Source organism: Eptatretus burgeri, chromosome 9, assembly GCF_056783735.1.
Source record: "Eptatretus burgeri isolate ZD-2024b chromosome 9, Ebu_testis_v1, whole genome shotgun sequence".
NCBI lineage: Eukaryota > Metazoa > Chordata > Myxini > Myxiniformes > Myxinidae > Eptatretus > Eptatretus burgeri.
In genome coordinates this window covers 72,118,177-72,145,208 of record NC_140969.1, presented here as the reverse complement: position 1 = coordinate 72,145,208, position 27,032 = coordinate 72,118,177, and the positions used below count along the sequence as shown (strand labels likewise).

Below are 27,032 nucleotides of genomic sequence, written 5' to 3'. Positions count from 1 at the left end.
TGCTTTGTGTGCTGTAAATGTTTGCATTGCATTTCGTATAGACGGTCGTAGTTCTTTTGTCATGCTTTTTTTGCTTGTATAATTGCATTCGTGTTTTGCCCTGTTTAATTGCATACGTGTTTTTCCTTGTTTAATTGCATACGTGCTTTATTATAATAAATGTCCTTGTGTGAATGTAAACCTGTTCGTTGCATCCATTCCCTCATTGAACTGCCCCATCTTGCACTCGGAATATAGCCGGTAAAGTGATCGGGTCCAACGGGACTGCGCAATAATACCCCGCTCGGTTATCCCAAAAGGAAGCGAGCTGCTTAAGCGGCTCGTTTCCAAGCGGTCCCGTTGAGGTACAATCTCTCGGTAACCTACCCACGCGAATAATTAGGTAAATCGAAGATTTGGCGATCAGACCCTGTAGCGCGGGTAGAGTGCGGACAAGGTTGTGGTGTGGTTGAAAACACACCCATGGCTGGTTTCCGGCGTTGATCCGGAAAGCCGCGACTGGATTGTCCGTTCGGTGGGCGAAGCGACCGCGATTGGTTAGACGCGGTCGTTCGCACGCCGACTGGCGGGAAATCTACAATATATATATATATATATATAGATATATAGATATATAGATATATAGATATATATATATATATATATATATTTATATATATTTATATATATTCGCAAATCGAACCCGTCGTTTCGCTGATGGGGGTGTGAAGGGGAGTTGGGTGGAGAAAGAGAAAGGGAGAGAGGAGGGGGGGAGGCAGAGAGGATGGAGGGAAGGGAGAGTGGGTGAAGAAGGGGAAGCTAGGAAGGGGAGAAGGGTGAGGAATGGGGGTGGAGGTGGGGACAGCAACGCCTCACAAAGCGTTGCTATACACTGCGGGAGGGACGGGTGCGAGAGAGACAGAGACAGACACAGTAAAAGAGCGACAGAGGTGTGGGAGGAGATTCGGAGGAGAACTGCATGTTATTCGGAGGGGGGAGCGAGGAGAGGACAGACAGAGAGAGTTGGGGGGAGGGGGGGTTCAAGAGGAAAAAAAAGAGATAGGTGAGGGGTGGAGGTGGTATTAGCAAAGAGAGTGATATGTTATGCTTAATGACCAAACACAAAGGAAAAATATCTCTGGTCAGAATAGCTGTACACATGATGACACAACAGAGTTTGTATTGTTAAACACAGGCATATCTGCAAAAACTTTGATATCCCAGTTCCAGAAAATTTGTGGGAACATTAACCAAAAACATGGACTGAAAACATGGAAGTACCACTCAAGTACGACCGAATGATCCCGTCGAGCGTGAACATCGAAACCAAAGCGTTGCGACAAGATATCGTACAAAAAAGAGAGATGAAGGTATTGCAAAGTGAGGTGTTAATACTAGTGATTTTGGACTAAACAATGGAGAAATCAATAAAATGACCACATACCAAGACCTCAAGAATGAAGTGAAAAGATCACGGAAGCTGAAGAATCCCAAAGTTGTACCAGTGATCGTTGGAGCAAAGAAAATGATGACAAAGAACCTCACAATGATATTAGAAACCATCCCTGGGAATATTATTACAAACAAACTACAGTTGGAAGCTGTCCGGGGCTTAGCGACGGTCCTGAAGAGGCCCCTCGACACAAAACTTTGAGAACAGAAAACTTCACAGCTTGGTCCATGAATCATGACCATTTACCGTGACCCTAAAGTTTTGCTTATTTACCTCCCCAGACAAGTGAACATGGCATTCGTCCGTCATGTGAAGTTTTTTGAGGCAGTCTGCATCTTCCTCCAACTTTCCTGAGAACCAATTTGCAAAGTCTAGTCGTTTGCATTTCTGTTGATCAGTAAGTACATTTTCCGTTTGAATTTTGTATGGAAAGGCATGAATGTCTTGGTGAAGCATCCTCTGAACGGTGCTCTTATGAATGTTTGTTTCGGCAGAAAGTCGTCGAATCGATTTTTTTGGACTTTGAACGACCGCCTGTCTCACCATTTCCACATTTTCTTCACTACGACCTGTCCTCTTCCGACCACTGTGACCCTTGTGAAGGCACAGTTGGTTCCCACATTGGTAAACTTTGCGATGGTGCACTTTATTGTCCGAAAGTTTGGTGCATGGCGCAAGTGGATACCGAAATGTCTTGAGTAAAGACGTTGCACCTGTATGACACTTTTCGTCTGGTGCCAAAGTTCAACAATTTTCGTCCATTGTTGTATGGTCAGTCTTGGCATTTTTCTGGCACTTGCTTGGTATCAAAATAAACTTCAGTGTCTCTGCAACAAGAAATGAAGCATTAGTGACAAAATTACTGCTTTTTTAGGATCAAACGAAGCATTTTTAAAGTTGTATTTTTTTTGGGACACCCTATATATTCGATTTTTTGAATCTGCTATCACCTGCGTAAATACATGGAACACATAATATGGATATTTCGGAAGTATGAACAGAATATGTTCGGAGAAAAGTGTGTTAGAAGTTCCAGGTTTATGCCCATTATATGATGATGATTATATTTATATTATGATTTTGATATTCGATTTTTTTAATCCGCTAATCACCTGTGTAAATACATGGAACACATAATGTGAAGATTTCGGAAGTATGAACAGAATATGTTTGGAGAAAAGTGTGTTAGAAGTTCCAGTCTTACGCCCGTTATATTATGATGATTGCAAAGCAAGCCAAGGTGTCAGTGAGTACAGTTTCCTACACCATCAAAAGGCACTTGGAAACTGGAGGAAACTCTGACAGGAAGAGGTCTGGTAGACCCAAAGCCACAACACAATCAGCAGACAAGTTTCTGAGAGCCAACAGCTTGCGTGATAGGCGGCTCACAGGACAGCAGCTTCAAGCACAGCTTAACACTGGTCGAAATAAGGAAGTCTCAGTTTCAACTGTGAAGAGAAGACTTTGAGCTGCAGGTTTGACAGGTCGAGTGGCAGTAAGAAAGCCATTGCTAAGATGGCAAAATAAGAAAAAGAGGCTTGCCTGGCCCATGAAGCACCACCAGTGGACTACTGAAAACGGGAATAAGGTCTTATGGACCGATTAATCAAAATTTGAAATCTTCGGTTCATCACACGGGTTTTGTACGTCGTCGAGTACCTGAAAGGATGGTTCCTCAGTATGTGACACTAACTGTCAAACATGGAGGAGGAAGCGTGATGATCTGCTGGATCCAGAGTCGGCGACTTGCACAGCGTGATTGGCACCCTGAACCAAAATGGCTACCACAGCATTTTGCAGCGCCATGCAATACCCTCTGGTCTATGCCTAGTTGGTCAGGGGTTCATCCCACAGCAAGAAAACGACCCAAAACATACCTCCAGGCGGTCAGAACTACCTTAGAAGAAAAGAACAAGACGGTAGGCTTCAAATCATGGAATGGCCAGCACAGTCTCCAGACTTAAACCCCATTGAGCTGGTTTGGAATGAACTGGACAGAATAGTGAAAGCCAAGCAACCTTCAAGTACAACACATTTGTGGGAACTTCTGCAACAGTGTTGGGAAGAACTTTCCAAACAATATTTGATTTCCATTGTAGAAAGAATGCCACGAGTATGTTCGGCTGTTATATCTGCAAAAGGTGGCTACTTTGATGAGTCAAAAATTTAGGTTAAATTTTGTTCAACAAAACGATTCCATGATTTCTATTTTATCTGCAATTATTTATTTGTTCTATGCATTAATTTCAGAGTACATTGAAACATTAAACTGCTTCAATTTCAGTAAAAACTGGAAAAATGGGGGTGTTCTAAAACTTCTGACTGGTAGTGTAGAAAAATACATATACATATAGTTCTGACCAGTTGCTCTTTTGATGATGATCGTGTTTCCTTCAATTGCTGGTGCTGGCAGGTGAATGTGCCTGCATACATCTTGCACGTCACTTCTGTGTTACTTTAAAAAAGATGCAGATCCAGTTTAAGTTCCCCTCTGGGGGACTTTCCAATAACATTTAGATTCACTCGAGTCTGTGCGAACATGAAAAACATTATTAACATGCCAACACTTGAGTGTTAAAAGAAGCAGCTTTGATAAATGGATGTTGAAGAAATGAGACGGTCGGATCTCCCCAACCTGTGAGCATTTGCTGGTCAATTGTAAAACATCCCACAGTGTCTTTCGAAAAGAGGAGACTACTGTGTTCCCATACCCTGGCGAAACTCCAAGTTCCTGCTGTAACGTGCAGCAAGCACTCTGTGAAGGAGTGGTGACCTGACCAGGGTTGGCTGTTAGCCACAGACGTTCACAATTTTTTTACATGACATGAAGAGGTGAGATCACATCTTTCCAGAACATTGGTGCTTCCGAGTGCAGTGTATGGGTGAGGGTTATTCTGGGTGGTTTACCATTACCTTTGCAGCAATCAGTCAGGGCAAGAATTTTTAATTTGTTCAGGCTGCCAGGGATAGCTCACCTACTCTTTGTAAAGGCCATCATGAGATATTTAACGTCCACCAACTAATGCATGCAGACGAAACGCCTAGTTTAAAGTCCACACGATGGCTGCCATCCACACTGATGCCTCACCGTACCTGTGAAACACCAGGATGATAGCTTATAGCTGGGTCGAGGGATTCAAACCCAGGATAAACAGCTCACAGGTGAATGTGCATACCTCTTAGCTGTCCTGCCAGTACTTATAGTGCCATACTGTGGATATAATTGAGTTTAGGTGATAAAATGTTTAAAAAATTATTTTTTTAAGTCTGTAATTTATCCACAGGGGCTGGCGAGTCTGGAAAGAGCACCATTGTGAAACAGATGAAGTAAGTTCTCCCACTTGTCATTGAACTATACACAAACCTCCAATCGGTAAATCAACGCTTTGCATTCTTTAATACACAGTGATGGTTTATAGTTTTAAAACACGAGGCCGATCAAGGCACAGCCAGTCTTGTGGTACCCCATATTCTGCACCAAAGTCATTAGAAACTCGTCATGTGAAACTCGTCACAAAGTCATGTGAAAAGGCCATTTGGGTTGGCCAAGTCACTGAGTTCACACATCATTTTGTTTTGATGAATGACTAACATGTTCTTCAGATTGATATGGACAAAATGGAATTAAAATGAAAATAAATTTATTGTGTAATATCAATCCGGAATACCATTGTGCATATATATGTATCCATATTGTGTGTATGTGTGTGTGTATATATGTTAATATATATATATATATATATATATATATATATATATACACACATGTATATTGTTGGGGGTCGGGTGAGAAGACCACCGGGGGCGGGGGGGGGGGGAGCTATCTCGGGTTACCACTAGACTCCCCGGAATTGCAGGCCGTCACACACGGATAATTACATGACGTAGCGGGTCGCTAACCGACCGTGAACGCCAATAACTCAATCACGGAACTTAAGGTCCTCAATCTAGTTTATCCGGTTAGCTAAAAAAAAATCACGTGATCTCATTACGGGGGGACATGCACTTTGGTACGCCTTGTCCGAACTGGATCACTTCACCAGATCAGATGCAGCCAAGCGACACTGCAAAGGACGTACTGGCTAAAAGGAACGGATCGTTGGGAATAAAGTTCTGGCTACGTTCGGATATGGACCATGCTGGATCAATGAAAGAAAAGACAAAAACGAGCTGGGAACATTTCTACAAAGGATTTATTAACAGGCAGTCGAGGAAAAAATATGTGGCACAATGAATGTAGTTTATTGTTGTCTGTAAGCAGAGATAGGAAGAAAAGTGTGGTGTGACAATAATACAAGCAACTTACTGAAGCAGACACAGTGCAGAGTTATCCTAATGTAATTCTTGTACAATCTTAAATGAAGCAAGGACAGGCGCCATGACAAACACACAGACACACACACACACACACACACACACACACACACACACACACACACACACACACACACACACACACACACACACACACACACACACACGAGATGAAGAAGAGTTAATGAGAAGAAAGAGGAGAGGAGATGAGGCTAACGGTCTCTCAATACCTTTCACAATTGACTGACCGCGCTACCATTACGTTTTGGGGGGATGCTCCGCTGGGCGATACCTCCCTGACAGCTTGCGCATCATTTCCCGCTTCGTGCAGCTAAGTGTCGATCCAGAGATTGGGGCGTGACCATCAGGCGTGAAGGAAGGACCTTGGGCAGAGTCAGAAGCCAGGGGTGGAGGTAGGTGTAGTCAAAAGCGAGTGGGCGTAGTGGCAGACAGGATCAGATGGGTGAGTGGATGGGTGGAGTCAGCGGCAAGTCGGAGAAGAAGGGCGGAGTTAGCAGCGAGCTGGTGAAGAAAGGCGGAGTCAGCAGATGAATGGTGAAGAAGGGCGGAGTCAGCAAGCGAGTGGGCAGGATGGCAGGAACCAGCAGGAGTGAGCAGACAGGAGCCAAAACCAGCAGCAGACGGGAACGCTCGAACTGCCCTGCGACCCATCCTTTTATACACCCTGTGGTGCGGAGTGGGGGCGACGACCCGAAGCGATGTGTCGTCATCCGAATCTGGCGCTCTGGTTGGGCTCCGGCCAGCACACGGCCCAGCCAAGATGGCCGGAAGCGGCTCCACTATACATCCGGAAAGATGATTCTATACTGCAGAATCGTTTTGCTCTGAACACTGTGACACGAATCGCCATGCACAGAACCCCCGGCCCAAGCCACGGTGACCGGCGGTCAGTGCCGGTCAATGCACTGCCTGTCCGTAAGCCATTCGGCCCAGGATGCACAGCACGCATCCGACTGGCAACAGCCTTGCCGGGCGGAGAGGCGAGAAGACGACCGCCGTCTGCAAGAGACACCCATGGCTGTGGTGGTCAGTGAAGACCAACAGTAAGATGTTATGGTAAACCCATGCACAGACCCGAACAAGATGTGTGCCATTCGTGCCCTGCTCTGTGTGCGATAATATATTACCCCGGTGCTGCGCGTGGGCCTGCTGCCATTGAGCATGCAGTCATTTATCAAAAGCAGTGGTGTGCACGGTGCCAGCCCTGATCTGTGTCAGGAATTGAGGGAAAAGATTGGATATAATTATATATTAGATGCAGATTTGGATGGAAAAGAGTACAGATATAATTATTAGATGGAGATTCGGATTGAAAAAGAAGATAGATAAAATTATTAGATGGAGATTTGCGTTGAAAAGAGTGCGCTGCATGCGTACGGTACGGCGTTGGCATTTGGTGTGTTGTTTTTCCATGGCTGGCCTTTGCGAGGACCCATTTTCACAGTGAAGGAGGCAGCCACAGTTTTCTACAGGTGGCTCTCTGAAGGCAGTGCCTGCTGGCCTGAGGGCAGTTAACGTAACGGAAGTGTGTGTATGTGTGTGTGTGTGTGTGTGTGTGTGTGTGTGTGTGTGTGTGTGTGTGTGTGTGTCACAAATGTATAGTCACAATTCATGTGTGTACATGCCACCGGTCATCATCTTCATTCGCACAGACTGAATGGAGCCTTCCCTGGTCTCGGAGCTCAACTCTTCACCCCAGCACAGAACCACGACTCATGGACCAAGCCGTCTCCTTATCCATGTGGCGTTTCCCCCTCCACCTCCGGGGGTTTGCCTGAGGGCATCCCCACTCATCCGGCCACCGTGTGCCACTGCCACCAGTCGCTGTTTCCGCACGCGGTCCCACTGAAGCTCTGTCCCATCTGTCCATGGCAGTCGGGAGTCTCACCATGGGAAGGAGTCGACAAAAGGGAATCGTCCTCGATGGGAGGGACAAAGCACGCGGACAGGTAGCGTCCTTCTGGCATCCGCCAAACCCAGATTTGTCCGTTGGACTGCCAGATGGTGAAGCAAATTCATCACGACAGAGAACGTGTTTCCACTGCTCCAGAGTCCAATGGCGTTGAGTTTTACACCACTCCAGCTGACGCTTGCATTGCACAGGGTGATCTTAGGCTTGTGTGCAGCTGCTCGGCAATGGAAACCCATTTCATGAAGCTCTCGACGAACAGAGTTTGTGCTCACGTTGCTTCCAGTCAGCTTGGAACTCGGTAGTGAGTGTTGCAACTGACGACAGACGATTTTTCCGTGCTGCGTGTTTCAGCACTCAGCAGTCCCGTTCTGTGAGCTTGTGTGACCGACCACTTCACGGCTGAGCTGTTGTTGCTCCTCGACGTTTCCACTTCACAATAACAGCACTTACAGTTAACCGGTGCAGCTCCAGCAGGGCAGAAATTTGATGAACTGACTTGTTGGGAAGATGGCATCCGATGACGGTGCCATGTTGAAAGTCGCTGAGCTCTTCAGTACGGACCATTCCACTGCCAATGTTTGTCTGAGATTACGTGGCTGTGTGCTTGATTTTTTACACCTGTCAGCAATGGGTGTGGCTGAAATGGCCGAATCCACTAATTAGAAAGGGTGTCCGTGTACTTATGGCCATGTAGTGTATATATATATATATATATATATATATATATATATATATATATATATATATATATATATATATATATTGTTGCGGATTTCGCGCCCGCCGGCGTGCTGACGGCCACGTAACTCGAATCGCGGCACGTCGCCCACCGGACGGACAATCCAGTCGTGACCCTCTCGGACTAACGCCGGGAACCAGTCACGGGTGGACCTTTCGGTCTCACCGCGATCGAGCCAATCAGCCCCCGCGTGGGATAGGGTTGCTCGCCGAATTCGACCTACCTAAGTACCCACGCGGAGGGTAGACCGGGCGATCGCACCTCGCCGCAGGTCGACTTCGGACACGGGCCACTTAAGCGACCCGTTCCGTACTATCAGAATAACCGAGTGGTGTTATCGTCGACCTCGACGGTTCGATTAATTATCGGGCGTATTCAGCCCACTACCAACCCTTTACGTGAAGCAAGATGGGGATTCAATAGAGGAAAAGACGAAGCGAAGCGGGAGAACAGTTCAATAATAAAGCACATTTATTCGCGGCACACGGGAAGCACACATATACAATTCCACCAAATGCACACAGAAAAGAAAAACACAATTCAATTTACACAAAAAGCAAATATAAAAGCGAAAACACAATGTGGAGCTAATACCGACTACCGAGCACACGGCAACACTTATACAATTCTACTTCACAGACGGCGCCGACAACACATACCCAAAACCAAGGAAAAGAAATACCCTCAAGGATGAGGCGGGCCTGAGGCCGAGACCGGGTCGGCCTACCCGTCTGGTGATGAGACGAGGAGCGGCGATGGCGCCTCAACTCCGCGGGCCCCGCGGACAGTGTCTGGTAGGGGGTGGGAAAGGGGCCCCCTTGGTCGCACTATCTCAGCGCGGGGGGAAACAGGAGGGGGTTGCTGATGCTCGGGGTATAGAGGATTTTTATTATCCCGCGACGAGCGTCTCCACCTCGGCCAGGTCGCGCTGTCGGCCTCCCTGGGGTGCAGCTCCCGACGCGAGCACCCCCTCGTCTGGTGTCGCCGCCTTTCCACAGCTCCGTCCCCTCCGTTCCGACTCCAACGCACACGACGACCAGCTCCTTCTTGCCAACTCCACCGCCCGCGAAGTCTTGACTCTCTGTTTCCGACTCTCCTACTCTCCTACTCTCCTCGTCTACTCCTCTTTGACTGACGAACACGGTCCTTTTATCAGCCCCGTAGCTTCGCCCTCTCCTCTTTGACCCCCTCCCTTCGACCTTTCACCTCGCTCCCCATTGGCCCGAGAAAAAGTGGGCGTGAATGCTTTTTGATCCATAAATTTGCATATATCGATCGCCCTGGGGGCGGGGCCAATTCGCCCCTCGCTCACCGATTGGACGGCAAAAAGTGGGCGTGTGTCGTTTTTGATCCGTTTTTGAAGCACAAAATCCGTGATTTTGTACACGCTGTTCGGCGCGCGCCCTGCACGAGTCCAACACCGGTACCCACAGGCGGCGCAAGAACGGTGGCGATGCGACGGTTGCGAGGTGTGACGTGAAGGTCGTGGCGGTTGTGGTGAAGCGGCGTTGTGGTTGGTGGTTGATGTTGTGGTTGTGGTGGTAATCATGGCAGTTGGTCCAAAATAAAGATAGCAAAAGAAAAACGGCTATCCTGAAGAGTCGCAGCACGCATAAATGACATGTATTCCCACTAGACAACGGGTTTGGGCCTAACTACACATGTACTTACCGAGATACCTCACCTAAGGGACCTGAATGGTGGTTTGCGAATTTGGTAACCACAACAATATATATATATAGTTACGGCTGTGGAAATTCGCATTACACCATTTAGGGCCCGTAGGTGAGATATCTCTCAGTACATGTGAAGTTAGCCCCAAATCCGTTGTCTAGAGGGGATTTATGTGATTCATTCGGGCTGTGACGCTTTGAGTTAGGCGTTTTTCTGTTCTATCTTTAGTTTGAACCAACCACGTCTCAACCGCCATCACACAACAACCACCAACCACAACGCCGCTTCACAACAACCACAACCACACCTGCCTCTCAACAACCACGCCATCCTCACCACTCCGCCAACAACCGTCAACATCTCCCCGAACACAAAAGGGGAACAACAACTCCCACCCCTATTTCTCTGGTAAACAAGAATGATGGTTGGAACTCAACTCCCACCCCAATTTCTCTGGTAAACAAGAATGACGGTTGGAACTCAACTCCCACCCCGATTTCTCTGGTGGAATGTCCCCCCCCCCCGTGTGCCGCGAAGGGAGGGCGGGGTGCCGGGGAAATAAAAGGGCGCATGGAGGCGCCGCTGAGGAGAGGTCAGGTCAGGGCGGTCGGTGAGAGTGTCAGTGTCAGTCGGCGGTTCATGGTCTTCTGCCCGTCTGGGTCTTGGAGAAGCGGTCCGTAGAGCGACCCGCTCGTTGGAGCTTGCAGTCGGTGGAGAGTCCAGACGTCGCGGAGGGGACGCGGACTGGAGGCGCTGCTCTGCCAGCTGTGTCGCACGGACCTGCGCGTTCGTACAAGGAGCGCCGGAGAGAGCTCGCCCACCATCGCACCACGAGGGTGCAGGTAACCTGCAACGGTCTCGTGGGACTCGTTCGGTCTGCCAAGTTCCATGCCATAAAGGCCCACGGGCCCCGTCTGCCCCCTTGTCTATGAGGGTGGCTTCTTTCCTTTGCTTTTGAGTAAATGTGTTTTGGCGCCGTCTGTAAAGAAGAACTGTATAAGTGTTGCCGTGTGTACGCGTATTCGGTTTAACTCTTGCTTTCGCTTTATATGTGCATTTTGATTATTGTGGCTGTATTTACGTGCTTTCCGTGTGCCGCGGAATAAATGTGCATTCTGTTGAACTGTTTTCCCATTTCGCTTTGTCTCCTTCCTTTTAATTGACCCTCCATCCTGCTTCACGTAAAGGGTTCGTAGTGGGCTTAATATGCCCGATAATTAATCGGAACCATCGAGGCCTATGATAACACCGCTCGGTTATCACTGTAGCACGGAACGGACCGCTTAAGCGGTTCGTGTCTGGAGTTGGCCTGTGGCGTGGTGCGATTGCCCGGTCGACCATTCGCGCAGGTACTTCGGTAGATCGAATTTGGCGAACAACCCTATCCTGCACGGGTGGGCAATTGGCACGATCGTGGTGAGGTTAAACCCCCACCCGTGACTAGCTCCCGGCGTTGGTCCGAGAGGGTCACGACTGAATTGTCCGTCCAGTGGGCGACGTGCTGCGATTCGAGTCACGTGGCCGTCCGCACGCCGGCGGGCACGAATTCGCAACAATATATTGTTACGAATTTGGAAGCCTTGTGCACACAGACAGACAGCCGTCCCCATAGCTTAGTTATTTAGATAAGTATGTATTTCGAGTTAGAATTCATTCCCTATGTCTAATGGGAATTAAATGTTCATGCGCTGCGGTTATTTTATAGATAGGATTTTTACACTTACTACAACTACAACCACAACTTTCAACGACGACACCTGCCTTCGCTTCCTTCCACCATCCTCCACCAGCACCATTGCACTCGTGCATGTCAGCACGAACGTGAGCGGATTTCAAAGGGCCTGGCCTCTCTCTCGCCCAATCAGAGAGATGCGAGCGAGTTCCCCGGCGGTCGGCCAATGAGCACAGCCCACGCAGGACAATATTCCTCTCCCTGTTTGAGGGGCGGTCCACCATGACGCCCCGACATGCCCCCGACCAATCACGGGGACAACCGATTTTCCCCAGCGAATGAGGGGCGTGGTGACGTGAGACACGTCCCCCCCCCCACCCCCGACCCCGGGGGAGAGAAGAAATAGACGGGACGGCGCGGTGATTGAGTCGGTCTGTGCTGGTCTCATCTTGCCGCTGAGTCTGCGCTGGTCTCATCTTGCCGCTGAGTCTGCGCTGGTCTCATCTTGCCACTGAGTCTGCGCTGGTCTCATCTTGCCGCAGAGTCTGCGCTGGTCTCATCTCGCCGCGTGTCTGGTCTCATCTTGCCGCTGGGTCCGTTCTGGTCTCATCTTGCTGCGGGTCTGGTCTCATCGCAGCGATCTCTCACCTCATCTCGTCGCCTCTGGATTCGGCTGCCCTGGCCCGTCCTTTGGCGACCGGAGCTCCGGGAAAGGGGTGGACGACCAGCCCCGCGCACGCAGCCAGGTAGCCAGCCACGTTCTCATCCCTCAGCTCGACTTCCCTCCGAGCTGAAGGAATAATAAAGACCGTCAAGGTCCATCTTCTTTTGGGTGTTTGTGTGTGCGTGTGTGTGTCCTGTCGGCACGTCTATAAGTAGAAATTGTTAAGTGCTTTTGCTGTACATTATTTGCATTGCTTAGTCAGTTTAACTCTGCCCTTTATGTGTCCCCTTCCCCCTATTGTAAAATAAATCCCCTCTTGTTGAATGTTTCAGTTCGTCCTTGTCCTTTCCTTCATTGATTTAGCACGGTGCGTGTTGGGGAATTAAAAAGCCGTTGCTGCCGTAGTTGTGCATTTGGACCGATGGGACCTCAGTAACCATCCGCTCGGGTTACGCACGGGTCGAGCACGGTTACGGCACGTCCCGTCCGAGTTCCGTCGAGGGTGTGAATTCCTCGGTAACTCGCCACGTGGGCCTCTAGGTATTTTGAAGTTTGGCAAATAACCCTGTGCCCATGCGGTTGATTTATTGACGATTCACGGTCCTATAAGGGACCCGTACCTTCGGAGTTATCCCAGGGTAACGATCTGAATTCCGGGTGTTCAGTGGAGTTGACCCTGCTGCTCCAACTGGCGGTCGTGCTCGCAGCCGATACCCGGCCAACAATGTATATATATATATATATATATATATATATATATATATATATATATATATATATATATATATATATATATATATATATATATATATATATATATATATTGTTGTGGTTACCAAATTCGCAAACCACCATTCAGGTCCCTTAGGTGAGATATCTCCGTAAGTATATGTGTAGTTAGGCCCAAACCCGTTGTCTAGTGGGAATACATGTCATTTATGCGTGCTGCGACTCTTCAGGATAGCCGTTTTTCTTTTACTATCTTTGTTTTGGACCAACCGCCATTGTTACCACCACCAACCACAACATCAACCACCCACCGCGGCGCCGCTTCACGTCACACCTCGCAACCGTCGCATCGCCACCGTTCTTGCGCCGCTTGTGGGTACCGGTGTTGGACTCGTGCAGGGCGCGCGCCGAACAGCGTGTACAAAACCACGGATTTTCAGCTCCAAAAACGGATCAAAAACGACTCGCGCCCACTTTTGTTCCGTCCAATCGGTGAGCGAGGGGCGATTTGGCCCCGCCTCCAGGGCGTTGGAGGGCGGTTGCTATATGCAAATTCATGGATCAAAAAGCATTCACGCCCACTTTTCCTCGGGCCATTGGGGAGCCAGCAAGAGAGGTGAAAGGTCGGAGGCAGAGGGTCAAAGATGAAGGAGCGAGGCCACGGGGATATAAGGGGCCGCGTTCGTCAGTCGAGGCAGTTCAGTTCCCAGGAGGAAGAGTTCAGTTCGCAGGAGGAAGAGTTGAGTTGGAAGCGGAGGAAGAGTTGAGTTGGAAGCGGAGGAAGAGTTGAGTTGAAGCGTCAGTTCAGTGCAGTTGGGAGTTCGCGGAGTCGGAGTGAAGAGGACGGAGCTGTGGAGAGGCGGCGGCGGCGAAGGCGGACGAGGGGGTGCTCGCGTCGGATTCGGGGAACTGCGGAGAGAAAGGCCGGCGGCGCGACCGAGGTCGTGGTGGAGACGCTCGTCGTGGGACCCGCGATTTTGTGAAATCCTCCTTTCCCCGAGCATCAGCAACCCCCTCCTGTTTCCCCCCGCGCTGAGATAGTGCGACAAAAGGGGGCCCCCTTCCCACCCCCTACCAGACACCATCCGCGAGGCCCGCGGAGTTGAGGCACCACCGCCGCTCCGCGTCTCATCATCAGATGGGTAGGCCCGACACGGTCTCGGCCCCAGGCCCGCCTACCCCCTCATCCTGGAGGGTGGTTCTCTTTTCTTTTGCTTTGGGAATGTGTGTTGTCGGCGCCGTCTGTGAAGTAAAACTGTATAAGTGTTGCCGAGTGCCTGGTAGTCAGATAGATCTGCATTGTCGCATTTGCTTTTTGTCTTCTTCTTTTCCATGTGCTTTTGGTGGAATTGTATATGTGTGCTTTCCGTTCATCGCGAAATAAATGTGCTTATTATTGAACTGTTTTCCCGCTTCGCTTCGTCATTTCTTTCATTGAATCCCCATCTTGCTTCACGTAAAGGGTTGTTCGTGGGCTCAGATGCCCGATAATTAATCGAACCGTCGAGGCCGACGAATAACACCGCTCGGTTATCCCGATAGTACGGAACGGGTCGCTTAAGTGGCCCGTGTCCGAAGTCGACCTGCGGCGAGGTGCGATCGCCCGGTCTACCCTCCGTGTGGGTACTTAGGTAGGTCGAATTTGGCGAGCAACCCTATCCCACGCGGGGGCCGATTGGCTCGATCGCGGTGAGACCGAAAGGTCCACCCGTGACTGGTTCCCGGCGTTAGTCCAAGAGGGTCACGACTGGATTGTCCGTCCGGTGGGCGACGTGCCGCGATTCGAGTTACGTGGTCGTTCGCACGCCGGCGGGCGCGAATCCGCGACAATATATATATATATATATATATATATATATATATATATATATATATATATATATATATATATATATATATATATATATATATATATATATATATATACATATATAGTAAAGAACAAGTGGTGGGTGAAGGAGCTAAAATGAGAAAGTAAAAATTGAGAAAAGGGAGTATGACAGGACAAAGTAAGAGAGGAGCTGCGAGATAGAAGAAAAAGATGTTTGGGAAGAAGTAAGTGTAAGAAGAGGTCAGGGAAGGTGCATGCTGAAGCACACGGTCGGATGGTGGGCTGTGGGTTGGCAGGTTATCCTAGAACCTAGAGGTATACATATAAGCTTTCTTGTCTGGGTTTGTATCCTGACCCACGATAAACTTTCATCTTGGTCTTTATCAGGCAGGGAGAGGCGTCAATGTGTTTGGACGTTAAGCCTGATGTCCTGTCTGCTACCATTGGTTGGTCGACCGTGGACTTTAAAGATCCCACCATGTTCTTCACGAACAGGAGGCGAGTTATTGCCAGCACCCTGAACAAATTACCAATCCCTACATTAAGTGATCCGGAGCGTTGCAGCAGCGGCACAGCCACTCCGCAGTGTCCATCCAACGAGCGATCTGAATTCAGAAAGAAATGCCAGTCCATTGTCCATTCATTAACAACAGGGTGGAGGCTTTGTCAACATTTCCACCATATTTGTCTACGTCATAAACAGATGGCCCCAAAATCCTCCACATTCTTCCAACAGCAAGTAACCTAACCCTTCTCTTTGCGAAGGATACCGTGGGATCTTTAACGTCCACCAACGCATGCTGGCAGACGGGATGCCCAGTTTAACGTCCATCCGAGTGACGTCACACACATTGCCTTGCCATAGTTACCTAAATACTCATTGATTATGGGAATAGGCAGAAATCGATTATCTTCAATTTCAAAAACTGCAAGCTTCGTCCTCTCTTGTTGTTGCGGAAAATACGGGCGTGTGGACGCGTTTTAAAAGTTTATTTATTCTCATTATGTGTGCTCTCGAGCCTTTTTACACTGGTAGAGAACGAGTATGGATTTTCCAGGTGTTTTTTTTGTCTTGAATGTCGTGCACTGGTGGATTTCGATACTGGATGTGCTTTGGCTCTGGTACAGAGATCCGTCGGTTAACGATTGGATTTTAAGATGTACATCCGCCTTTAGGAGACAGAGGGAGAACATGCTGCCTGGCTTGTATTTCAAGCCCTTGAGTTGAGCCGTGAAAAGAAGGGAAGGAAGGGCCGGTCGATGTCACCAAGAACCAAAGCACATGTAATTATTCATATTTGTGCAGAAATATATTGTTGTGAAAATGGCTTAGAGTGGTTTATAATGCTTGGTATTGTGCAGTTATGTCCTTTGTAAATGTAATAGTCTAAGCCTGATGTAATAAATTATGATATTAGAAAGGCATCGCTTATGTCCTAGTTAGATGATGTCTCCATTTCTCAGTGTTTGCGTCTAAAATTATATTTATCAACCCTTTTGAGCACATTTTTTCTATCCTCCCCTCTGTAATCTGTCTTTAATGTTATTTTAAAATGTTCATTCGGCCATCGGTGCTCTCCTGGGTGGGAAAACGGGAATTGCTGATAGCACTGACGAAACCTGCTGAGGCACAGGCACACGAGAAAGTTATGACTGCAATATTTTAACAGCTTCAGCTTTAACAGAAGGATGACAGAAAGAGAAGATATCCCATGCTAACAATCAACAGTTTAATTGCAATTAAAGTAATGGCAAATAATTTCAAATCACAAGCACAGCAAAATTAATAACTTACTAAATTAATATGATGACCTGGGGGGTAGGAACTGCGATGAAGCCACAGTGACACGACATGCTTCGTAGCCGCAGATCAGTGCAGTGGCGGATGATGGAACGATCAGGTGGTATCTGGCTCATATGGAGGATGAGAGGCGTCTCATGACATCTGATGGTCCCACCCGTTAGTCTGTGGTGGACGCGATAAACATAGAATGCCTCAAGATGGTCGGGATTCCTACAGATTTCTTTCAGTTTCGTGTTAAACAACAGTAGCAACTGTTTAAAAAGGTAATCACACGTGCTTGTGGTTTATAATCTTCTTTTTTTTTGTTTTTACTTCTGGTGGGCTTGCCCCATGAAATGCCACGATAAGCTATTTACATGTTAACACGCATTTGTCTAGGGAGAAAACCCCTTTGGGAGAGGGGATATGATTGGTATTAATTAATATCGTTTTCTAATAACATTAATATTATGCCATTATCATTAGTGTTGTTATTACTTTTGTTTTTAGAAGCAGCCTTGGAAGAACGCCACTACTAGCGATCTTAACACGGATATAGACCTTAATACGGATTTCACCAAAGGTGGAAAACCCCGTTGTGTAAGGGGAAATGAAGTTGCTACAACCTCCATCATGTGACCCTTAATCCTCCTGTAACGTCCGATTGAGATTGGAGAAGTAACGCCCAAATGTATTGCTGTCAAAAAAACAAAGACAGACAGACAGACACCAAATTCCTTTTCTCTTTTTTTTCTTTTTCTCTCCTGACAAAGTGGAGAGCTTGCTGTCAAACCTCGACTCAGATTCTGCAACCGGTCCAGACAGCATCAGCCCACGTGTCCTAAAAAACCCACGCCTCTGCTTTTGCTCACCCTCTCTCTGTTCTATTCACTCTCTCATTTGCTCAAGGTCATCTGCCATCTGCTTGGAAATCAGCAAACATTACTGCCCTGCATAAAAAGGTGCAAAAACAGATCCCTGCAACCACAGACCAATGAGCCTTCTCCCAATCATCAGCAAGGTTATGGAATCCATCATTGCTTCAGACATCAAATCCTTCCTCTTCTCCAATGGCTTGATTTCCGATCATCAATTTGGTTTCAGACCAGATCACTCTACCCGGGATATGCTGCTTCTGCTCTCCCAACAATGGATGGGAGTCTTCAATGCTGGACATGAAATATGAGCCACATCCTGAGACATATCGCGTGCTTTTGACACGGTCTGGCACCCTGACCTGCTCACCAAACTTTCTTCCTATGGTATCCAAGGCCATCTCCACTCATGGCTTGCAGACTTCCTCTCCTGTTGCAGTCAACGTGTGGCCTTAAATGGAGTTCTTTCATCCCCTCTTCCTGTCCAGGCTGGAGTTCCTCAAGGCAGCGTTGTGGGCCCTGTTCGTTTTTCTTGTTTTCATCTATGATCTCTCCGACTCTCTGGAAAATCCTCTTTATCTCTTTGCTGATGACTCCACCCTCTGACGTACCATCTGTCATCCCTCAGACCGGCAAGCAGCAGCTTCTTCGCTCACTGCAGATCTGGATAAAATCACAAACTGGTCCAACACGTGGAACATGTCTTTCAATCCCGACAAATCTCACACTCACCAGGTCTCTCCGAAAGGACCATTTGGAACCCGCCCTCCCTCATCCACTTTCTCAACAATCCTCTGGAAGAAATCCTTTCTTTCAAGCTTCTGGGTCTCACTATCTGCCATGATCTTTCCTGGAAAAGCCACATTTCCAACCTGGCCTCCAAAGCCAGTTGCCGACTGGGAATCCTCCGTCATGCAAAGTCCTTCCTTGGCCCACCTGAGCTCCTGACCACATACAAAGCTTTCGTCCGCAGCCTGATGGAGTACTGCTCTCCCCTCTGGGCTGGTGCTCCTGCCTCCCACCTTTCTCGGCTTCATGCTGTGGAAACCAAGGAATTTCGGATCATTGGCATCTCCCGCGACGAGGCTGAGACTTTGGGCCTCTCACTCTCTCACCGCAGGCAGGTCAGTGGTCTTTCTGTCTTTACCGTCTCCTCTCCAGTCTTGCTTCCCCTGCTGTGTCTGCGATTTGTCCCCACCATATTTCCACAGGTCGCTCATGGTCCACCAACAACCCTCTTCTGGTAAAACTTCCAAAATCACGAATCACTGCTCACATTCACTCTTCCATTCCTCTTTTTCCCCACCTTTGGAATAAACTGCCTCACTCTGTTCAATCCCATTCTTCCCTCCAGGCGTTCAAAACAGCTGTTCACCACCACCTCTTATCATCCCCCATCCAATTCCTCGATCTTTTCTGACTCCATCAATCCACCCCAAACCCACCTCCTTCAAATTCCCTGCTTTCCTTCCTGAAAGTCCCTGTAATGTCCATCTTGTTTTTCCCATGTTCCCCTCCTTATTCCTCTCCCTTCCCCAGATATCCTCGTGTCTTTGTTCCCCACTGTTCTGCTTTTCCTACTCCCGCCCCTCTTGTTTCATGCCCTGCTTGCTGTGCATTGTGTGTTCGCTCTCATAGGACCCTCGACAAGGTATACAAAAAAACAAAGGTTAATGACAAAACCATGGTTTATAAGTGGTCTTCGGGCAAAGCTGAAAATAAAGGAAGCATCACATAAGAGCGGTGATCGAATTCTGTAAAAGAAAGCTCAATATGATGTGTAAAGGGAGATTTGCAGGGCAAAATTAGAGTATCGACAGAAGCTGGAGAACCAGTTCTTAACTAATAATCCTCGAGCTGTTACGCAAGGTCTTTCGAATATTTCTCCTTATAAGGAGAATTGTGTCACGAATGTTGAAGACCACAAGCTTCCCGACAAGTTGAACGAGTTCTTCAGCCGCTTTGATCAGCAGATTACTGCGCGTGTTGCAGTTTCTTTCCCAGTTGCTGATTCACTGCTTTCTTTGCCTTTTACTGTTGAGGAGGCTGAACTGAGGAATCTTTTCAGGTAACAGAATATCAGAAAAGCAGCTGGTCCTGATGGTGTTTCTCCTGCAACCCTGAAGCATTGTTCACAACAGCTCTCCTCTGTTTTTTGCTTGTATTTTCAACAGTTCTTTGCAACAGTCTAGAGTCCCTCTGTTTTAAATCTTCTATTATTATCCCTGTCTAAAAGAAATCAATGATGACCATGCTCAACGATTATAGACCAGTGGCTCTCACCTCAGTGCTGATGAAGGTGTTTGAGCATTTGGTTCTCAAGCACCTTAAGTTTGTCACCATCTGTAGGCTTGATCCTCTTCAGTTTGCCTATCGGGAAAATCATTCGGTTGACGATGCTGTTTCCTTGGTTCTTCATTTTATTCTTCAACATCTTGAATTTTCAAATCGTTATCCTCCTATTCGTTTTATTGATTTTAGTTCTGCTTTTAATACCATTGTCCCTCAAGCTTTTTTTGATAAATACCAGTCCCTTGGCCTTCCTCCCTCAATTTGCTTCTGGATTTTAGATTTTCTCCTGAACCGATCGCAAGCAGTACGAGAAGGGCACTCAGTAGAGCGCATACCTCCGCCACGTAATGCCCGATCCACGAGAACATATCGGGCCCAATCAATACATTTTTGAAATATCATGCTATTCAGTACTATATAGTTTTTGGCTTTATCTCTCAATGGTGAAATATCACTTGCTGTCACCTCTTCTCGATTCCCTTTTCACAAATGGTTGGGCGTCTCATCATGAGTCTGTGCAGCTTGTGAAGTTTGCCGATGACACGACCATCGAGGCTATTATCGTGAATTCTGATGAGTAAGAATATCGGAAAACCTGCAAGGTGAACCATATAATATATTGACCACATTTTTTCAGTAAATTCAGTAAATTAATGGGTTTGTGTCATGGTGCAAACACAACAACCTCGAGCTGAATACTGCAAAGACTAAGGAGATGATTGTTGACTTCCGTCGGACAAACAGTTCAGTTGACCCTCTTACCATCAATGGTGAAGTTATTGAAATTGTTGACTGCCTTAAACTTTGAGGTGCAACCATTACCAGTAATTTAAAGTGAGACCACAACACAGATATTGTTATTCTGAAAGCTCAGCAATGCTTCTACTTCTTGCGGCAGCGAAAGAAGTTTGGCCTTTGCAGGGAGATAATCATCCAGTTTTATCGAGCCATTATAGAAAGTGTTGTGACTTTTTCATTGTGTGTGTGGTGTGGCAGCTGCACCCAGCAACAGAGGCTTCGGCTCCAGAGGGTTGTGTGCACTGCTGGTAGGATAGTCGGATGTGTGTTGCCTTCTTTGGATTCAATTTATACAGAGCATACTGTGAATAGATCATCGAGGATAGTTTCTGATGCCTCACATCGAAATAATGTCCTGTTTCAGCTTTTGCCATCTGGAAGGTGATATGGGTGACTTGGGTGTCGGACAAATCGGTTTCGGAATAGTATTTTGCCCTCAGGCAGTTATTGCCCTGTCCAACTCCATTACCACATTAATAGCAGTCTTCTGTTTCTGCTGACATTTTTGTGGTGGTGGGGGGGGGGGGAGGGGTGAACACGAGGGATTGTATTATTCTAATTTTGTCAATTTTTGACATTTTGTTGTACTTGGGATGTTGTGTATTGAGTGATTGTTTTTGTTGTTGGTATAGCTTGAGTTTAACACCAAGACGCATTCCTTGTGTTTAAATTACACTTGGTGAAATAAAAGTTATTTTTCTTCTTCTTTTTATGTCATTTTTCGTAACACTGCACGTAAGGTGTTCAATGAACTCCCCAGTTATTATTTTAATTAATTTTCACTGTGTCATTGTATTCCCCCTTCTATTCCCCCTCTAATAAATACATGACAAATGGATGACCCCTAAAGGTAGATGGTGTGTCACAGTGGGGTATAACGCCATGACAAAACTTTCACAGCCAGGCTGGATTGAAAATTGTGGATGAGGCCTCCTCGACAATGATAATTATTAGACAGAAGTCACCAAGGTTTCGAAAAATCAGTTTTGAACCATCCTGTTTCCCATAGGATTATCCACAAAGAAGGCTACTCCAAAGAAGAATGTTTGGAGTTTATCGCCATCATTTACAGCAACACGCTCCAAAGTATATTGGCCATTGTTAAGGCGATGTCGATGCTGAACATCGACTACGGAGATGCATCGTGCCAGGTACAGATCCCACCCCTGGAACAAGTCCAAAATAATTTTTTTATAAATCTAAATCGATTAGTCGATTTATTTTTAGGATAACAGTGAGTGAAAATGTGTTGAGTTATTGTGAATTTGCCTTAGGATGATTCCAGGCAACTGTACAACTTGGCAGACTCCATTGAGGAGGGCGCCATGCCCCAAGAGCTGTATCTCATCATCAAACGCCTGTGGTTGGATGCGGGGATCCAGGCGTGCTTTGAGAGAGCATCCGAGTACCATCTCAACGACTCAGCACACTAGTGAGTACAGAATCGGTTATAAAAGAGGAACAAATCGTTTTATCCCCAGTTGATGGCAGTAACGTGCTCACCTATGGTTAGTCTGGTCTGGGATTTATTCCTAAAGGAGTTGAACTTGGCTAAAACTGATGTCATCGTGCAGTGCCAGTGGGTGGCTCCACATTTTGCAGCACGCCATCCTCTCGAGTGGGGGACGTAAAGTTGACTGTCCCATCTGCATTTTGTTAATGGACGCTAAAGATAACAAGGTATCTCTCAAAAGGTAGAGCAAGGGATGAAAACAACAGGACATTGATTGATGTGTGCTATCTGCTGTAGGAAGCAAGGGGAGGCTGATGTTTCAGGCATTAATCCTTCGTCGGAGCAAAAGAGAGTGAAATGATAGGGCCAAGGGTTCATATAGGGTGGAAGTGTCAGACGTAGGTGGATCAGAATGAGGTCAGGGTTAGAATGACCGATGTTGACTGATTGTGGGGGTGATAATGACCGATTTTGACATGGATTGTCAGGGTGTCAGAGATGAGGAGTCAAGAGGAGTGGGTGGAGACTGTCGTGTGACAGAGACTGTCGGCTCCATCCCAGTCACCTTGACACAACCCCACAACCTTGACTCTGTCAAAATCAGTCAATGTGACCCACATGCCTCATGACTCCAGCCTGACTGATCACTTACCCCAGCCTATATTAAATCTCACCCCTACCCTTTCTCTCTCCTTTGCTCCAACAAAAGGTTAACGCCAGAAACATCATCTACTCCTTGCTTCCTAAGGCAGTTAGCATACCACAATCAACATCCTGTTGATTTAATCCATTAATCCTACCTGTCCGTCGATGCAGATAGACACTAGCCTTTACCAGCAAGACCAGTCATTCATTCTATCTCGAAAAAGCAGGCCATTGTGTGCTGGCACCTGTGACAAATTCTTTGCCTGGGGATGAACAAGGACATGTAACTTTAATCAAACAAGTACAATGGATGTGGATGTGAAGTCAAATGAAATTAATATTAAGAATGAAGTTACTACAAATAAGACAAGTAAGTAGGCCATGGATATAGCATATAAATATGATGAGCCAAACAGCGTACTCTTGTGCACATAATCTTCTTTGAATATCCTTGATAAGATTTTTTTTTGCAGGCAAAGATGATGGACATGATTTGAGTGTAAATAATGTTGGGAGAAATGATCAAGATAAGGAAAAGGATAACAGAGATAGATGTGAAGACATGGAGGCAATGCTGTACTGAATGACTGAGTCAGATATTATGGACAGGTCTATTGGCTCGATGTTCTATTCCCAGTGATATCAAATTAGATGAAAACACCTGTTCAGGTGGGTCGTCTGCAAAGGGGTTGCTGCATCATTACAGATAATCTCGGCTGTCCTGTCTCCAATGTAAACGTAACAGACATTGTCATATTGTCATATTCTGTACTTTTTGAGACGACTACACTTTGTGCTGGTTGTTTGGTGATGTAGATCCTGAAAAGTAGTATTAAACCAAATGTTGTGGGTGTTTTGATAAAGTATACATACTATAGCGGACATGTGATACGTTGAAATTCTGCAGCACATTCTTTAAAATGCACTTCATAATTTTTGTCATTTTTGGAAGAAATTTTGTTGATCACAACTTATCAGACTTCATATCATAATTTTCAGAAGATTCCATCATATTATGTAGATTATTTGTAATACCGGCTACCATCAAATTCGATGATATTTACACAAAATATGCACACACACACACACACACACACACACACACACACACACACACACACACACACACACACACACACACACACACACACACACACACACACGGCCAAAAGTATGGGGACACCCCTTCTAATTAGTGGATTCGGCTATTTCAGCCACACCCATTGCTGTCAGGTGTATAAAATCAAGCACACAGCCATGCAATCTCCATAGACAAACAATGGCAGTTGAATGGGCCGTACTGAAGAGCTCAGTGACTTTCAACGTGGCACCGTCATCAGATGCCACCTTTCCAACAAGTCCGTTCATCAAATTTCTGCCCTGCTCGAGCTGCCCCGGTCAACTGTAGGTGCTGTTATTGTAAAGTGGAAACGTCTAGGAGCAACAATAGCTCAGCCGTGAAGTGGTAGGCCACACATGCTCACAGAATGGGACCGCCGAGTGCTGAAGCACGTAATGCGGAAAAATTGTCTGTCGTCGGTTGCAACACTCACTACCGAGTTCCAAACTGCCTCTGGAAGCAACGTCAGCACAAACACTGCTCGTCGAGAACTTTATAAAATGGGTTTCCATGGCCGAGCAGCCGAACACAAGCCTAAGATCACCATGTGCAATGCAAGCGTCGGCTGGAGTGGTGTAAAGTTCAACGCCATTGGACTCTGGAGCAGTGGAAATGCGTTCTCTGGAGTGACGAATCATGCTTCACCATCTGGCAATCCGACGGACGAATCTGGGTTTGGCAGATGCCAGGAGAACACTCCCTGCCCGTATGCATAGTGCCACTGTAAAGTTTGGTGGAGGAGGAATAATGGTCTGGGGCTGTTTTTCATGGTTCGGGCTAGACCCCTTAGTTCCAGTGAAGGGAAATCTTAACGCTACAGCATACAATGACATTCTAGACAATTCTGTGCTTCCATATTTGTGGCAACAGTTTGGGGAAGACCCTTTCCTGTTTCAGCATGACTGCCCCCAGCCCCCCATGCATGACAAACTGCATTGTCTCTGCTATGGTTTAATCTGTTTTTAAAAGACCCGAGTATCCCTGTGGAAGCCAACTTAGTTTGGAGGTGATGCGGTGGTTTACATGTGCGGATACAGTATTTAGAGATTAAGAAGAGTCAAATATTACATGGCACCTCTCAATTTAAAATCGTTTTCATATCTACAAGTTGTGCTCCTGAAGTGGAGCAGTCTCCATTATCAGCGATGGGATCCTCATTGATCCAGTTCATTAATTTTGACAGTGATCTATGGCTCATGGAGGACCTTGTGCAGTCAGTCACATGTAGCACAAAGACAGTGTGAGACACCAGTGTACTTGTACGAGTAAATAATGGACTTATAGTGAAGGACTAAATTATAATGATGTGAGTAAATGATGGGAGATCTACAGTATGCAGATGGTTAAGAGGTTTATAATACTCGATCTCAAACTCGTTCTATGTCCACTTCTGTGCCATGTCACAATACCAAACAAAACTCTGATTGGTATCTCTGCCTCCCTCCTCAGTTACTTGAGTGATTTGGACCGACTGGTGGAGCCAGGCTACATTCCCACCGAACAAGATGTCCTACGTTCCCGGGTCAAGACCACCGGCATCATTGAAACGCAGTTCGGATTAAAAGACCTTAACTTCAGGTGTACTGCATGATGATGAACACTGCAGCTCAACTACCATGAGTTCAACTATCCGTAACATAGTACGGCGTGTGCATATATCTGACGCAATGTAACTGTGATGGCGTCGAGGAATTACGAGACTGATACAACTCAAGCTACATATTTATCCATTAAAGGTGCAGATGTAGCAGTTAGTCGTGTTAAAATTGGAGAGATTATTAAATGACACTGAGAAGCAGCAAAGTACAAATCTATTCAACCAGCAATGAAGCCACAGTTGCCCAAAAATATTTCACAAATGGCTTGAAGGACTTATTTTATTTCCACATCTCAAAGCCTGGAATTCCACAGCTTGATTGTGCTTTCGCACAAGTTCATCTTCTCCAAACTGTCTTCTTGTTTGGGATGATGCCGGTGCAATGCAGTCCGAAAACTGATTTCTGGATAATACTAGAGCTGGTTTGCACTCCACCTTACAAATTAATCTTCTCATGAGTGAGAATTCCAAGAGTGTAACCTACGGAACCAAATACATATTGTTGCAGATTTGCGCCCGCCGGCGTGCGAGCGGCCACGTAACTCGAATCGCGGCACGTCGCCCACCGGACGGACAATTCCGTCGTGACCCTCTCGGACTAACGCCGGGAACTAGTCGCGGGTGGGCCTTTCGGCCTCACCACGATCGTGCCAATCGGCCCCCCACGTGGGATAGGGTTGCTCGCCAAATTCGACCTACCTAAGTACCCACACGGAGGGTAGACCGGGCGATCGCACCTCGCCGCAGGTCGACTTCGGACACGGGCCACTTTAAGCGACCCGTTCCGTACTATCGGGATAACTGAGCGGTGTTATCGTCAACCTCGACGGTTCCGATTAATTATTGGGCGTATTTAGCCCACGACCAACCCTTTACGTGAAGTAAGATGGAGTTTCAATTAAAGAAAAGACGAAGCGAAACGGGAAAGACAGTTCAACATAAGGCACACTTATTCCGCGGCAAACGGAAAGCACACATATACAATTACAACAATTATGCACCAAAAGCAAATGTAAAAGTAACACAACAATTATGCACCAAAAGCAAATGTAACAAAAGAAACACAATGCAGATCTACTACCGACTACGCGAGCACACGGCAACACTTACACAGTTTTACTTTACAGACGGCGCCGACAACACATATACTCAAAAGCAAAAGAAAATGGCCACCCTCTACGACAAGGGGGCAGACGGGGCTGTGGGCGCGAGACCGCGTAGAGCCTATCCGTCTTGTGATGAGCCGCAAAATGGCGGCGGTGCCCCGACTCCGCGCTCCTCCGCGGGCATCGCTGGCACTGCCTGGAATGGCGTGGTAACGGGCCCCCTTTTCGCACTATCTCAGCGCGGGGGGGAAACGGGGGGGTTGTTGATGCTCTGGGGAAAGAGGATAGCTGGCTTGCTTGGGTCACGCGACGAGCGACTCCACTGCGCCCTCGACCGCGTTCCCGGCTTCTCCTCTCTGCAGCTCCCTGACAGAC

The 27,032-nt window shown here is 47.1% G+C and overlaps 1 protein-coding gene across 3 annotated transcripts in view; it reads left to right on the top strand.

Annotated features, from left to right (window-relative positions):
• LOC147020342 (guanine nucleotide-binding protein G(t) subunit alpha-1) overlaps positions 1-27,032 on the top strand; it is a 56,122-nt gene that overhangs the window by 12,454 nt on the left and 16,636 nt on the right. For all 3 annotated transcript variants that reach the window (XM_085895653.1, XM_085895654.1, XM_085895655.1), the window contains exons 3-6: positions 4,717-4,759; positions 21,746-21,887; positions 22,011-22,168; positions 25,404-25,532. In XM_085895653.1, coding sequence (XP_085751779.1) covers positions 4,717-4,759; positions 21,746-21,887; positions 22,011-22,168; positions 25,404-25,532 — 472 coding nt within the window. The remainder of the gene's footprint in view (positions 1-4,716; positions 4,760-21,745; positions 21,888-22,010; positions 22,169-25,403; positions 25,533-27,032) is intronic.